General features: G+C 47.6%; 2 protein-coding genes across 18 annotated transcripts in view; one reads left to right on the top strand and one right to left on the bottom strand.

The window, feature by feature from the left end:
• WNK1 (WNK lysine deficient protein kinase 1) overlaps positions 1 to 8,788 on the top strand; it is a 133,895-nt gene extending 125,107 nt beyond the window's left edge. For all 17 annotated transcript variants that reach the window (XM_068561823.1, XM_068561822.1, XM_068561825.1 and 14 more), the window contains 2 exons: positions 5,256 to 5,443; positions 5,864 to 8,788. In XM_068561823.1, coding sequence (XP_068417924.1) covers positions 5,256 to 5,443; positions 5,864 to 6,181 — 506 coding nt within the window. In that variant the 3' untranslated portion in view covers positions 6,182 to 8,788. The remainder of the gene's footprint in view (positions 1 to 5,255; positions 5,444 to 5,863) is intronic.
• A 1,905-nt stretch (positions 8,789 to 10,693) lies between these two features.
• Positions 10,694 to 15,873, bottom strand: part of RAD52 (RAD52 homolog, DNA repair protein) — a 31,488-nt gene continuing 26,308 nt past the window's right edge. Inside the window, 5 exon segments of the mRNA XM_068561839.1 lie at positions 10,694 to 10,910; positions 11,263 to 11,334; positions 12,781 to 12,926; positions 13,066 to 13,131; positions 13,134 to 13,289. Coding sequence (XP_068417940.1) covers positions 10,901 to 10,910; positions 11,263 to 11,334; positions 12,781 to 12,926; positions 13,066 to 13,131; positions 13,134 to 13,289 — 450 coding nt within the window. The 3' untranslated portion in view covers positions 10,694 to 10,900.

Genomic DNA, 15,873 nt, shown 5'->3' with positions numbered 1-15,873 from the left:
AGCTGTGTTCTGTCTCTTCTCTCCCCGTTCTTCCCCGTTCTTCCCCTCTCACAGGCTGTGCGAAGTTTAACTGTGCGTCTGAGCAGGTGACGTTCAAACCTGGTGGCAGGAGGACCCGATTTCTGAGTACGCCCTGCTTGGCTCTTTGTGTGTAACACCTTTACTCCTTCCTTGTCCTTGTGTTTCTGCCGCTTGGATCTGTTCTTTCACGCAGTCCATGTGCATTTGTCTTGGCTGAACTACTATTACCCTCAGAAGTTTGGGTCTCTGTTAATTATGATAAAAGATGTAGAAATAACAATAGGTTTCTGTGAACGTCAAAATAAGTTTCTGGAAGAATTGCCTCTTCCTAGGCCCACGACAGAGGGCACGGGGTCGCTCAGCATGCGAAGCCTGGGCTCACAGCCCTGCTCAGCACTGCCCCCTGCTGTGGCGTTAGAAGCCACACAAAGCATCTTGGCCACTGGTACCGGGAAAAGTTACACCCTATTTTTCTCTTCTTCTTCAGAGTAGGTCGGAATCTTTTTTTTTTTTCCCCCTCAATTAAGCGTAACCATCTATCAATTGAAAAGATGCTAGAATCTCTTCATTGGATGTTTTCACCACCACTACCCTGTAACTCCATAAAATCAGAATTTCAGAAAGGGTTTCAGTGTAGTTCTTCTTATAAGGCTTACTAAAGACCGAAGGGCCAGCACCTGCAAGCAAAAATGGGCTTTTTAACAAGAATGCTGGGATTTCTCAGCTTTCTTCCCCCAAACAAGGCACAATAGCAAGTCACCCAGCCTCTCCAGCCCATCTCCCCATGTGTGGAATGAAGGTGGTCCTACACAAATCAGATAAGATCCCAGGCACAAGACATTATTTCTCTCTGATTAAACCACACCTACCTGGCACATAGCAGGTAGTCGGTAAACGTATGTTGAAATAAAAATTTTTTAAACAAAAATAAGGCTCAAGTAGAAAACCTTTGTTAGAGCTCAGGTAAAGATCTCTGCTATGGCCTCAAACTTCTGATGTGGTTTATTGAAGTGCTTTTTAAATGCATGTGCTCGGACCATCGTTGTTTCTGAGTATGGTTCACAGGTCCTTGGGCACTGGTCTAGGGCTGTTTAACAAAGAGGGAGGTGGAAAGCTTACCCAATTTGGTAGGTTTTTGAGCACTGAGATCAATAGCTTTTCTGGCAAGGCTAGGATGGACCAAGAATATTAGCTCCTTGACACTTAAGTAAGCATTTAATTTATATGTCCAGCTAGAAAGAGGAAAAGACATTAACAGTAGGAGACAAGTGTTTTGAAGTAAAATGTGATGTGTCAGGCCTGTGTTATGTAGCCTGAAATGTCTAAGAGGGAAGAAAGAGAACCAAGGCTTTTTTGTGAAGGAAGTGTAGTGTGACAGGTACCACTTCAGATTAATTAATTCAGTAAATTCTCATCACTCTTAAAGGTAGGTGGTATTACACTGTTGTTCAGGTGAAAGTGGTTAGAAGTATTAAATTTTATCACTTCCTTTTGGGTCTTAAAATGAGAGGCCCTAACTCTGTTGAAGGCATGTCAGTGTACATCACGTAAGCCTTGATGAACAAATCACAAGAGGCAGGTTTAAAGCAAATATGGAGGGCCCATGGTTAGGACTCGGCGATTTCACTGCCGTGGCCCCAGGTTCAATCCCTGGTCAGGGAACTAAGATCCCATCCTGGAAGCCGCGCAGCGAGGCCAAAAAAAAAAAGCAAGTATGGAAAGAGATCCGGGGCTCACAGGCATGGGGTCTTAACTAGTCTCCGATGCTTTACTCTATACTTTCAAAATAGATAATGGTTTGGAAGCACGGCTTGGCTTAATGCTTTATTTATGTTCAAAAGTTGCTTGTTTTCCACATTTTTTTTTCCACATATTTCTAAAGATTTTTCTAGGAGGGAAAGGGTTAGTATTGTATGTCTAAGATGTGGAAATATAGTATTAGCCAATTTAAATTAAAACTGTAACAATGGTACCATCTGTCAGCCTCCTGTGGTAGAATTGTTAATGCATTTAATTGAGTGCTTTGTTAACAACCCAGCAAGAGAAGCAGGAGCGGGGGACAGGGTCGGTGGAGAGACTGCTTGGGTGTTTGAAATTCAAGCAGTGAGACCCAGAGAGAGAGACTGGGGTTCCTCCCCATCCCGAACCTTGGTGCAGGGCATCGCTCTTCTAGGTACAGAGACTGGGTGTGGAAACTCACTTCTGCCAGCCGGGAACCAACAGCCAGGAGGGTCCATCATACAGAATGGCATCTGTGGCAGGGCTCCCGGGTCCCTCCAGTCTGTCTCCCCTCCTGCTCTCTCTTGCTGGGACTTTGTGTGCTGTTTGGAGATTCTAAATATTTTACACACTGATGTTTCCTTATCTTTAACACATTGCTCTCTCTTTGTGCTTCAGGGAAGATGGTGAAAAAAGTCTGTCCTTGCAACCAGCTCTGTAGTAATTATCCTTTCTTTCTGTTACTCCCGGCCCTTGATTGCAAAGCCTGTTGCCCTTGAGTTCTTTGAATCCCGAAGCCTCACGACTCTCGGACTCCCAGCTCCCGTCCGGCTAGTCCTGCACCCTTTTCTGGTGTCGTCTTTAACATGCTCAGTTGCTGCCACTGGCTGTCCTTCCAGATTCAGGGTCGCCTCATAGTGCTCTCAGTGACGGCCCCGTGCCCCGTTTCTGTGACAGCTGTGGGTGGAGGCGCCTGCGGATGTGCTTAGGGGCCTCGGGGAGGCCTGGCTCCTCAGGAGAGAGTCCTGTAGTCAGAAACGTGCGCCCGCCGCTGTGCGCCCACGGGGATTCAGCCGGGGGAGCGGCTGCTGGGCTGCTGAGGGCAGGGGCACCCTGTGTAGACAGGAGGCTTCTCGTGAGAGCGAGGACAGTTCAGCAGCCCAGCAGCCGCCGAGAGGCCCCTGCAGAAAACTCTGTGCTGGGGAGACTGGGCAGTGAGCTGTGGCCCACAGGAGGCGTTGTTACCAGGATCCGGCGGTGGGGCGGGGATGGGCTGGGGGCATGTATTACGGCAGGAGAACATCAGAAAGTGAATTTCTGGTGGTAAAGGATGCACGACTTTTAGAGCTTTCAGCAGAACTGAAAAAGGTTCAAAGGATAGTCAGTATCCTCTCGGGAAGGCAAGCAGCGTCCTCAGAAATACCTGCTTTACCAGTGCTCCTCAGCGCTTTAGTGCTACAGCGGGCCAGACGCACTCCCCATTCTCCTGGGTTTTATTTAGCCAAGTCAGCTCTTCCCGGGAGTTCATTCCTGGTCAGAAAGGGATGTGTGTGTTTGTCTGTGTCCTTCTTTAATGGGAAAGCTGTTTTCAGAAGCCAGAATGAGAAGGTGAACTGGGAGGCTGACTCTCCCCCGTGGCGTAAGCCCCACGCTCAGAATCCAGTGTCGTGTAACAAGATGAGGCCATAGAGGGGCCTCAGCGTCCGAGGCGACGGGCATGAGACCAGAGGGTGTGGTTCTAGCACCAGCAGTTTGTGGCCAGCAGTGCTCAGCTCTGCAAGCTTCTGAATTTGGCTTTTGACAGCTCTGCTCACTTGTGGTTATGTTTTGTTTTCATCGTCTCGCTCACCATCAAGCTTGCGAAGCAGCTGTCATTCAAGGAGGATGGTGGTCCTCATGCATGTGATGTGCTTGCTCTCGGGATCTTGCCATTAGCACGACCGCCATCCTCGCTGCCTGCGCTTCCCACCCCAGCGCCGTCTCACTGCTGCTGTTCGAGGAACGCTGTCTCCTGTGCTTTTCCACTTTGCACCTGGGCCTCCTGTTCCACAGGGAGCTTACTCTTCCCTTTACACGGTGTGTGTGGTAGCAGCCCCCGTGGCTCTGGCGGGCACTGGGAGTGAGCTGACAACACGTGCGGTCGTCCCGGGTTGTCTTGCCTTGGTGATAAGAAGCACGTGCCCCTCGCACTCTGCAGCTTCACCTCGGAAGAGCTGTTCCTCTAGGACGCGCGTGCTCGGGTGTGCCATTCCCGGGTGGCAGGGTGCAAGCCGGCCTCGAGAGCAGCAGTGGATTACAGGGGGCTTCTACATGGCGGAGTTGCTTCCAGTGTGCTGCTGTGCTCTGGTGCCGCTTGGATCTTGAAAGCAGGAAGATGCATGCATTTAAATATCTAGCCCCGGCAGTATTTGGGGATCTTAAGTCCTGGTGGCTCACAGCCTACCGCGGCAGCTTTCATTTATTCTGCAGCAAATGCGAGATCTGGTAAGAAAGCGGGGGGGGTGACGGGAAAACACAAGACGTGACTCTTCTTTCCCTCTTCCCTAAAACTCGCCTCTTCGAATAATCGCCAGTGTGCCCTCCAGCAGAGCCGAAATCAGGCAGGACACAGACTCCTTTCTTTCTCATCAAACCATAGAAATAGAATTCCTTCATCACAGCCCCAAAGCGTCCTCCCCCTCCGCACCCCTGCCTCAGCCGGGCGCGCATGAGAGTGCTTGCTCTTCTGGGGAGTGGGGGCTGTAGAGGCCTTGAAGCAGTGGAACTGAGGTCATCTTCAGGAAGCCACGCCTTCCTGGAGCTGAAAGACTCAGGCACACCGTAGAGAGCCTTCCTCCTGAGCGCTCGTGGTTCTTTACTCAAAGGAAATGGGGAGACGTTGAAGCCTTTAACTCTCGCAAGTTTGCGTTTGCAATTCACGTTTATGGGTCCAGGTGAAAAAGGTTTCCGACCAGAGCATGCTTTCTCTTGTCGCCCCTTTCTGTGAAAGAATGGCTGAAGACCCTGATGGTCCCCACATGGTTTGGGAGCCCATCTTTCCTGGGGCTTGTCTTTGCTTTCCTTTGACTCCTCCATGAACCCTGCCCAGTGCTCCAGGGATCCCCTTCTCTTGCCCTGTTCTGCAGCATTCTAGAGCAGCCAGCCTCACTGGCCACACTGCACAGCCCTCCTCTCCCCCAGGTGACGCTGGGCATAGAGGCCCAGCAGCGAGTGTCCGTGCTCCAGGATGCCATGAGAATGGGCAGGAGGAGGTCCCCGCCCTCTGTGCCTTCCCTCATCCGGAGTTGTTCAGCCTCGTCTGGAGCTCCTGAAGAGAACCTGTTTTCATTACCCTGTGATGCCAGAGCATTTGGCTACATACGACCCTAGAACCTTCCTTTTCTTGCATGGCTTCCCACTTCATCCTCCCCATTCTGTGGTTTGCCATTCATCATCCTCGGAAGTTTTTCCTCTCCCTGAAATTACAGCCCAAGCCGCTTTTAATGGTTGTGCTCTGTTGCTTCTTCTCACTTTAGGGACCAGCAGCACGAACACCGTTGGGGGGACCGTGAACAGCCAGGCCGCCCAGGCTCAGCCTCCTGCCATGGCGTCCAGCAGGAAGGGCACGTTCACCGATGACCTGCACAAGCTGGTGGACAACTGGGCCCGAGACGCCATGAATCTCTCAGGCAGGAGAGGAAGCAAAGGACACATGAGTTACGAGGTCAGTCTGCCCCTTTTGCCGTTTTCCGGATCCATCAGGGTGTCACTGAGCATGCGTCTCGCTCATGTCAGGAACCTTCTTCAGTAGCTCATGAGTTTTAACACTTTTTAAAAAACAAGACAAAAATCACCCAGGTCCCCTTTTAGTTTTCCTGCCCTGAATCCCGAGCTCTGTATGGTCAGCCCAGTTTTTTCTTCCCTTTTCCTTTCACACTCTGAACTACACACACACGACACCACCCACCTCCAATCAGAACAAGTATTTGGTAAATATAAAGAGCCAGTAATTATGATGGAAGGTTGTCTGGGCGTTGTTTTCACTGTCCCCTGCAAGATGAGAGCAGCCCGCTTCTGGAATTCTGTCTCAGTCCCACCCATTTCACACCCACACCAGCTTCACACGGCGTTGTTCTCTCCTCAGGGCCCTGGCATGGCAAGGAAGTTCTCCGCACCTGGTCAGCTGTGCGTCTCCATGACCTCAACCCTGGGTGGCTCCGCCCCCATCTCTGCAGCATCAGCTACCTCTCTAGGCCACTTCCCCAAGCCCATGTGCCCCCCACAGCAGTACGGTTTCCCAGCCCCCGCCTTTGGCACGCAGTGGAGCGGCACGGGCGGCCCAGCAACACAGCCACTTAGCCAGTTCCAACCTGTGGGAACTGCCTCCTTACAGAACTTCAACATCAGCAACTTGCAGAAGTCCATCAGCAACCCCCCAGGTTCCAACCTGAGGACCACTTAGACCTAGAGGCGTTAACGGAGTAGATTTGGAGGCAGGAGGTGGAATGGTGAGGGGCAGGTGGGAGGGGGATGGGAAAGTAGCCTACATACTAACTACTAGCGCTGCGTTTAACTGGTTATTTCTTGCCAGACAGGAATGTGTTCAATACCGCTTAGAGCCCTCAGAGTGGAGAATCTCCCTCTGCTTTCACCATTTATTGGAGTGGGATGAGAAGGAAAGAAAGAGCAGGTTCCTTGTGTATGCTTTGTTATCTCTCCCCAACAGTGAGCGCTCGGAAAGAGAATCGTGTTGATCAGAAAGCTTCACGAGAGCTCAGTGGAAAAGCAAAGCCCATCTGCGTTCTCAAGTAGTGGGGCTCTTAATCTTGGTACCCACCCCAAGTCCCTTATCCCCTCAAGAACATAAACCGCAAGACAAAAAATTAAACTATTGGGCTCTCTCCTACCCTGTCTCCACCCCAGCCAATCTTTAGAACCCAGTGAAAACACCAGGGGACTGAGGTTTCAACCCTTTCTTACGATAGGTCATTAGTGCTTTAAGCAAATGATATTCGCAGCTTTGACTGCAGCATTAGCCATTAGGAAAAAAAAAATTAAGTTCCCTGCGGACATGTAACTTTGCCATCAGTTTTGATGTGGAAACACTGTGATATATAAATGTTGTTGGACAACAGTAGTTTAAAGAGTAAAATATGAAAGGTTTAAAAAGTTGAAAAAGGCTAGCTCTGTCCTTTACCTATTGAGACTTTACTTTCTCCTTTGTATTTGCATTGTATTAGATAAATAAATGTGAATGTAAAATTGTATAAATTACTGTACTTGAATACTTCTGTTCTCCCAGTATTGCTTGCTGGATGTCTTAGTGCCTTGGACTTCTATCGCTTCTGCCGTTAACACCAACTGCTCATCAGACCCCAGTCAGCACAGGGCACATGGAAGGGAACCTTGGGTCCATGTGACCCAGCAGTGGATTATGCAATAAGGAAATTGAAAGAGTATTTTTTTTCAAGTCATTTAACAATTTTGTCTAGAGCAGGTGTAAGATGAGCAGGTGAGAAGTTGACAGTAGTGGTTAAAAGCAGAAAACTCTGTTTCAGGACAGGTGAGGAGGGGTGTTGTCACAAAATCGGGCAATTTACAAGATTGAGCGTGGTGTGCAATAAGTGATGAAAGAAAAAGAAAGACTACAGGATGGGAGAACAGACTTGTTTTGAAGATAGGTGATGCTTGTCCAGTGGCGGCCATAAGCCTTACTTACCTGAGCTGGGCTTGAGCAGAGGAGACCTGGAAGAAATGGCTGAATATAAAGGGGAGGGCACGGGGGGCGCTGGTTTTTAAGCTGGGAAATGTGATAGTGAAATGTCACAGATGGAGAAAGTTGCTCTAAGAAAAATCATTTGGATTGCTTCCCTTTTGGTGCAGATGTACCGTGTATTTCTCAGCTTGGGGTACTGTAGTTTGTGGAAAGTGGACCCACATCTGAATTAAGCATTGTAGGAAAGAATGCTTATTCCTACCAACTTCCTATATAACGTCCAAATGGTTGCAGGATCATAATCTCTTGCGCCACCTTACTTCTAGAATTACAGCTGATATTCTTACGTTCTCTGTAAACAGATATTCCCCTGAAGTAATAATAACTGCAACCAACCAGTATTATTTAGTGCTGTGCCTAGTTGTAATGGGCAGTTCTGTTACTTTCAGAACTTTCAGGAAATAACTCTCCTCATTGCCTGAGTTTGGGATCTCTGTTCTCCCAGAAGGTGGGGAAAGAAGCCAGGACTCTTAATTTTGGGGTGCTTCTTGTCTTGACTCTTGAGCTGGGAAACTGACCTATTTCCAACCTCTTACCCACCTCAATGGCACATCCCAGGAATCCCCTTGACAGGAAGAGCCTGGATGGCTGTCCTGTCCTCCGTTGGTCATTTTCTTTATTAAGTTAGCCGAGACCCCAAAGATGCAAATGAGAGCTGAAGGTTTTAGGAAGGTAGAAATGAAAAGGGCAGGCGTTCCAAGCTTTGCTTCGAAACTGTGTACTTACTTTTTCTCTGCTTATAATCCTCGGGAGATGACAAGAGTAAGGACAGAACAAGAAGCGCCAAGGAAGTGGGCAACGGACCCCTGGGCAAGGAGGCAGGGCTTTGCAGCAGAGGAAAGAGGAGCCAGAGTGCAGCACGTGACTATTTTGTTTCTTTGGTTTAATCATTTTGAGATCTCTTCACTCACACGTGGAAAGTAAGAACTGCTTTTATTTACTGTTAATTTTTTTCCCCCTCCTGTGGATGAAATAACTGAAGCCTAGAGGAATGAACCTAGTGCTACTGAACTGTTTAAATTATTTTTGTGTTAATAGTACACTTTGAGTATCTTTTTCCACATTAAAAAAATTCTTTCTGAATTATAAATGTTTTCCTTACATTATTTAACAATGTACACTGTTTAAAAAAAAAAACAAAACAAAACTAAATTCAAACCTTGGGGATTCTCGGTAGCCGGCCAACCCGTGCGTTTGGGATAAACCCCCGGGGGGGGGGGGTCGCGCTTTCTGCTTCCGTTTGTTACCTTTGTAGATGAAACCATTCAAATAAACCAAACTTGCTTTTCTTGAGCTGTGGGGTTTCATTTTCAGCACATGCCTTTTTCATGATCTCATTAGCTCTGATTTGACTTGTGTGCAATTTATAACTGGATTCCTATCTCCAGGACCTTTTTTTTTTAACAGCAGTTCTGACCTGAACTAAGATGCTGCAGACAGGCAAGATATATTTTCTGAAGACCATGGTAAGGATATCAAAATCAGAAGATGAATCTATGCCCAAAGCTGTGCGGCTCAGGTGAGGTGGAGGGAGGTCAGGGAAAGCCCCCTGCTCATCTTCCAGAGGCGTGGCGGTGGCCTAGGGGCACACCTTCCCACAGATGGGCCTGTGCTCCAACAACAAACTCAAGACTGGGCACAAGGCCCAGCCCAAAATGCCCTTAAAAAGTAAAACTGCACACTCATTAGTTGGGGGAAAGGATTATGAAACATCCAAACACTAAAAGAACTTATGTTAAGGTGGGTGATAATCGCACATCCGAAACAGCTAAACAGCTGCTTATGTCACGCAGATTTTTGTGGTTTTCCAGTACATATAAACGTTGTTTACACTATAGCCTGTTATGTCTGCAATAGCATTATATCTAAAACAATATATACCTTTTTTTTTTAAGAATATGTTTTTAAAGAATATTTATTTATTTACTTGGCTGCACTGGGTCTTAGTTGTGGCATGCAGGATCTAGTTCCCTGGCCATGGATCGAACCCGGGACCCCTGCCTTGGGAGTGTGGAGTCTTAGCCACTGGACCACCAGGGAAGTCCCTAAAACAATATATACTTTACAATGCTGTTGGGAAAATGCTCAACACCGGGTTGCCAAAAACCTTCAATTTGTTTGTTTAAAAAAAAAAAAAATCTGCGAAGCGCGCGATAAAAAGAAAGAGGTATGCCTGTTACTTTGTTACAAAGTAGGATTTTCTTTTGCTTTCTTAAAATGCCTTTTCTTTGGTCTTAGATTTTATTTCCTTATTAGGAAAAAATGGAGGTAGTTTCACAATGAGCCTATAAATGACAGATTGTTGTAGATGAGTGGCAGCGAAAGGGGTCAGAGGTCACACACAGTGAGATACCGCAGGCCGCTGTCGAGGTTGGTGCACGGGGAAGGTGGCCACTGTGATTCCCAGAATTTCTACCTTTATTAACATAAAAGCTTAGGAATAAATAGTGAGGAGCCAAAGAAAAGGTGTTTGTTTGTTTAATCTCTCTCCGCAGGGCTTCCCAACCTGCCCAGCTTGATCTGCGTCAGGTTCCAATAGTGAAATCCTCTGGCGAAGTTGAGCATGAAGCAAGGTAAATCCCTGGAGGTAAAGCTCATTCCCTAGGAATGATGAGTCATTTCATGACCAAGAAGCAGTTTTTGAAAGTCCCTTTGTGACAGAATCCAGTGAGGTGACCTGAGCCTTGGTCAGGATGGATCCAATTTCCTTTTCTTCGTGTCCTGGATCTTCCTATGTGAATCACAGTCTCCTATGGAAGAGAAAAATTTTCACATACAGCTGCCATGATTTAAAAATAAGGAGTAAACTGACAGCTAATAACTTTTGAATCGTATTAGTTAACTGTCCTACTTTAAAAGGCCAAGAATGAAAATTGTTATGAGGGGGACAGGTCCCTCTATTAACACTGGACCAAGCTGCAGTAGAGATCACGACAGGCCTGCTTTTAACAGGAAAGCTCTTAATGCGGCCATGCTTCAATGTCCCACTACTATCAGCTAGAAAGAGCTGCACCTCAAGTCAGGACCCCAAGGAAGACTTGAGACTCTCAATCCAGTTACACTGCATTTTCTTAGACTGCTCCTGCTCTGGCATGAGTCCCCTCCGACTTCTTAAAATGGAATGTCATTCTTTCTTTAAGATTCATAGGATTATACCCAGGCTCTCCCTTCCATTTCTGCTCCTAAAACACTTTGCTACCTGTTATGTGTTGGTTAAGGTGGTAAGTTTGAAGGTGCCAGGGTCCAGATTTTGCCTGTGGATTCTGGTGGCAGAGGCTCTGTGGGGTCCTGTTCCAGGTCTCCATCTCGTTCTTCAGGATGGAGGTGGCAGGGGCCTGTGGTGGTTCTGGTTTAGACAAGGGCTTGACCACATCGTCCCCTGCATCTAGAGCCATGTCCCACATTTCAAGACTGTCTGCAAGGACAGAGGTCACAATCAAATGCAGCATCAACAAACGAGGTGCTGGAAAAATAACAGGTCGTGAGAAATGCTGTATCACGAGAGCTCCATATGATGGCGTTGGGAATTTCTCTTTCCCCGACCCGTGAAAGTACACCAAAGCCTCTCTCGGGTCAGGACAGGAGAGGAGCTGCCTATGTGCTATCAGTCAGCACTTTCTACAAAACCAATGGAAATGAAGATATTTATGACTCTTTTGACATGTATTTGTGACGACGGAAAGTATATACAGCACAGTAACTTACAGACACTTGATTGATAGGTATTTACTGATTAGGACTGAAGTCATTCCTTTAGCCCTCCTGACCTGGAAGCACGTCTATCTGGGTGAGCGGCTCTGAAGCAGCAGTTCCGGCAGGTGGCACTGGTGGCAGCGCTGCTGCAGAGAAAAAAGGACAAAACCACGTAACCAAGCTGGGCCGGGGGCGGCCTTGGAAGTGCGTGTGCAAAGCCGCCTGGGGTTACACTCGTCGGCACGGCCGGCCAGCAGTAGAACTCGGGACCCTGCATCCTGGTCCTACCTACAGATCTATATAAAATAGGACTGATGATACTATATTCTTTCTTCTCATCAAACTGCGGAAAAAAACCTGAAAAGCTTGTTTCTCCTTTAGCAGCAGAAACGGAAGAGTTGTTATTATAAGCCGTCTTGTCCAGTTTTTACTATTTGAAGCTATAACCCTTGTTCAAACAAACAAAATCTGAAGCAGAAATGAATATGTAAAACCAAGATGATGACTGTGTGATTCGGGGTGGGGGAAGTCCTGGAGATGACGCCTCCTCCACCTCTGACCCCCAGAGCTTCCGCAATGGTTTGGAAGGTAAAGACCTAGAGTAATAATTCTTATTAAGAACATCCCCAGCACAGTAAGTTTTTTGGGTTTTTTTTTTCCCCTACATTAACCTCAGCCTGCCAGTGCCGAGGGGAATTATAAAGAACTAAACATGAAGCAAGTCCTCTGAACCTTCTTCGTAATTTTTAGGGAGAAGCTGGGCAAAAACCCACTTGGTCTTTCTTTGTTTCTAGTCTCTGAGAAAGACCCCAAAAAAATCTGCATCTACTACTCCCACTGAACCTGGACTCTTGAAATAAATGAAAGAAGTTCACGGATAAAGAAGAATTGCCAAAAACCCATTCTCTTCAAACCCAACTTTGCTTTATGTTCAGAGACAGCTCAGGGGCTTCCCTGCTGGCGCAGTGGTTAAGAATCCACCTGCCACTGGAGGGGACACGGGTTCGAGCCCTGGTCTGGGAAGATCCCACGTGCCGCGGAGCAGGTAAGCCCGTGCGCCACAACTACTGAGCCCGCGCTCTAGAGCCCGCCAGCCACAACTACTGAGCCCACGTGCCACAACTACTGAAGCCCACGCACCTAGAGCCCGTGCTCCACAACCAGAGAAGCCGCTGCAATGAGCCCGCACACTGCAACGAAGAGTAGCCCCCGCTCGCCGTAACTAACTAGAGAAAGCCCACGTGCAGCAACAAAGACCCAACGCAGCCAAAAATTAAATAAATAAATAAATAAATAAATAAATAAATTTATTTATTTAAAAAAAAAAAAAGCCCAGAAAGGCTTTCTCATGTACACGTGGCCAAAGTAACTGAGGCCAAAAAAAGCTCTGTGCCCTGAGACATCTAGTTCCAGGTTATGTCAGGGCCCGTCTCCTTCCCCCAAAAGACCAGTGTCTTCCTTCAGTCACGGGGAAACGCAAGGCAGGATGTGACGATTTGAGCCCTTGGCCGCCTCTGTGCTGTGCGCGGCCCCGACCTGCTGCAGAGGTGGGGAGCAGAGTCGCCCCCAGAGCCCGCGCTCCGTCCTCTCACCGGGACCCTGCTTCTCGGCAGGTGGGCCAGACGGGGGTTCCTGCTGCTGTCTCTCCATCTGCTCCCGGAACCGCTGCTGCAGCTGTCTTTGCCGGAGCTTCCGCTGGTACGTGGCATCGCTCTCTGCGGCAGCAGAGGTCGGGCTTCTGCATCAGGAGAGCAACAGGGAGGTGAGTTCCTGAGTTAAGTGGTGAGCAGCAACACACAGTTCCCAAGGGAGCACACAGGCCAGCCAGTGTGCTGGCTCTGAAGTGAAGGCAGGAGTGGGCGGGCGGGGGGAGACACCTGGGAAGGAGCAGGGGCGGGGAGGGCACGCGGCCCACACTCGGAGCTGCTGTCCTCGTCCCCGGCATCACAACGTGGTGGCTTGGTCTGCAAGGGGACGTCACCTCCTGTGGTTTCGGGGGTCCCAGAGCCAGGTTCTGTCGGCAGCTGCTATATCTGGCTTGTTCCACAGATGGTTCAAAGTCTTGTCTCTTTGCTTTAGTTAAGTCCACTTCAAGAGGCAGCTAATGAGGGAAAAAAGGGGAGAAAACTTCTTCCAACTGCTCTTCCCCTTCCTCAAGGATCTAGATACCTGAAAAATGGCATTTCACAATCCTCTGTCCATCATTCCTTCTAGGTCCTAAGAAGCTGGGACAAGGGATCCATAAGTTCAAGTCATTTTAATTATATGAGGAATAAAACAATTTAATTTTCCACCTATGCCATTCTGTATTAATGAAGTTTTGATAAGAAGGAATCATACTTCAGTTTTTATTTAGGGTAAATGCTCCGTAAAAATCTAATTTGAATCTTTTCTCGGCAACCGGATCTGATGCTGTCTACTTTTTTTTTTTTAATGGAAATGATCACACATCATCACACTCCAGAAACCCAGAGATTTTTTTCAGTTGGGAGAACTTCTCTCTCAATTAATAATATGATGCTGATAGAATAAAGGAATATGAGGGATTGAGATGACTACATTTTGCATAAAGATAACCTGAAAATGAAAATTATACTGTGAAATTTCGTACTGATATTGAGAAGTAAATAAGTTAAACCCTGGTGGCCTAGTGGTTAGGATTCTGGGCTTTCATTGCCGTGGCCAGGTTCATTCAATCCCTGGCCAGGGAACTGAGATCATCCTGCAAGCCACGTGGCACTGCCGGAAAAAAAAGAAACAAAAAAAAGAGAAATGGGTTTATGCTACGACATGGATGAACCTTGAGGACATTCTGCTCAGTGAAACAGGCCAGTCACAAAAGGACAGACAAGAGATGACTCCACTGACACGAGGCCCTTAGAGTAGCCAGACCAAAGAGACAAAGTAGATGGTGCCCAGGGCTGTGCGGAGAGGGGTGCTGGCATCATGTTTAACGGGTCTAGAGTTTCAGTTAGAAGAGAAAAGAGCTACAGAGATGGATGGTGGTGATGAGTATCCCACATTCTGAATGTATTTAGTACCCCCGAACCGTACCCTTAAAATGTCTAAGATGGTACATTGTGTTATGTGTATGTTTTACCACAATAAAAGAAATCGGGGAAAAAAATGAGCGCTGAAAAAATTTTAAAAGACTGACGACGCTAAGTGCTATTGAATGTATAAGAATAATTGGAACTCATACACTGCCAGGTGGGAGTGGGAGTTTGTACAGCCATACTGGAAACTGGAAGATCATCTACTAAAACTAGGCATATGCCCAGCCCTCTGAGCTGACCCAGTAGTTCCCAAGGTAAATGGGTGAGTATGTGCACCAAGAGGCGCACAGGAACGCTAACAGCAGCCCTGTATGCGAAACAACCAAAGGCTATGAAAACCTCAAATGTCTTATCAAGTCAGGGTGGGAAAGTCAACTGTGGTAGGCTCATGCAACAGAGAAGATACCGCAGTGAAAATGCTACTACATGCAACAAGAATGAATCTCGCACACGTGTGGAATGACAGCCAGACACAAAACAGTTCATACTATTTGATCCCAAAAAGCACAGGACAGTCAAAACTAACCTATGTCGTCAAAAGTGGTTTTCCTCGGTAACGATGAGAAGGGGAGGGGTTGGCAGCAACCGCAAGGGACACACAACTGAGACATTCTGGGACGTGGGGATGCTCCACCGTGACTCAGAGGCTGGTCACGTGGGTGTGTCTGGTCTTAGACTTCATCACGCTGAACATTTGCGATGTGTGCATTGTCTGCATGTCTGTATGTACTTGTTAACACTTCAGTCACTTTTCATAAAGCATAAACTGTACAATCCCATTATATAAAGTTCAAAAACAGGAATAAATCTGAGACTAGAAGTCAGAATAAAAAAGTCAAAACAGTAGTTACTTTTGAAAAGATAAAATCAAGGTAGCGAATGGGAGGGGGCAAAATGGGAGTCCTGGAGTGCTGATAATATTCTGTTTCCCTGTCTGGGATGTAAATAGCTGTGTTCACTTCTAAAAATCGGGCTGTGCCATTACGACGTATGCAGTTTTCTATATATATGTTGCACTTTGTTTAAAAAATTCATTAAAAGAAAAAAGTGACAAAGAAATGGAGAGTGACGTCAGCACACAGCAGACCAGAAGCTCCAAGTCTCTCTCTCACAGAGATACCAAGCTGACAGCAGTACACAGACCAGATACCTCTGTAAGAACCCCAGTGGCCAGGTGAGAGGCTACAGCACTCAGGCCAACATAAAACCAAGACAAGATTCCAGCAAAGGAGGGGAGCAAAGTTCACGGCATTCTGCATGCCTGCCTGCCCATGGCCATGCCCCTGCCCCTGTCTGGCACAGAGCAGTACAAACAAACAGAGGAAACCTCCCACGCTGGGGCTCTTCCCTCTGGATGGAAACGAAAGAGCGGACTGTGCATCTGAAGTTCTGGGGGCTTGTCTGGAGGCTGCCCAAGGCACTGGTTTCTGTCTCACCTGACGAAATGCTGACAGAATCAGGAGCAGAGTTTGAAAGTCACTAAAAACAAGAGGTGAGCGCCACAGCACACAGGAGCTGCAGTTCTGCAGTCAGATGCCAGAAGGAGGAGGAGACTGTAAAAGACTTGAGAGGTCCTAGAACCTCCAGCTGGGCTGACTGTCACAGATCTTCCCCTGCACAAAGCCAGTA

This window comes from Eschrichtius robustus, chromosome 13 (genome assembly GCF_028021215.1).
Source record: "Eschrichtius robustus isolate mEscRob2 chromosome 13, mEscRob2.pri, whole genome shotgun sequence".
NCBI classification, from domain to species: Eukaryota; Metazoa; Chordata; class Mammalia; order Artiodactyla; family Eschrichtiidae; genus Eschrichtius; species Eschrichtius robustus.
The sequence above is the reverse complement of the archived record's forward strand: the minus strand, read 5'-3'. Positions and strand labels throughout refer to the sequence as shown.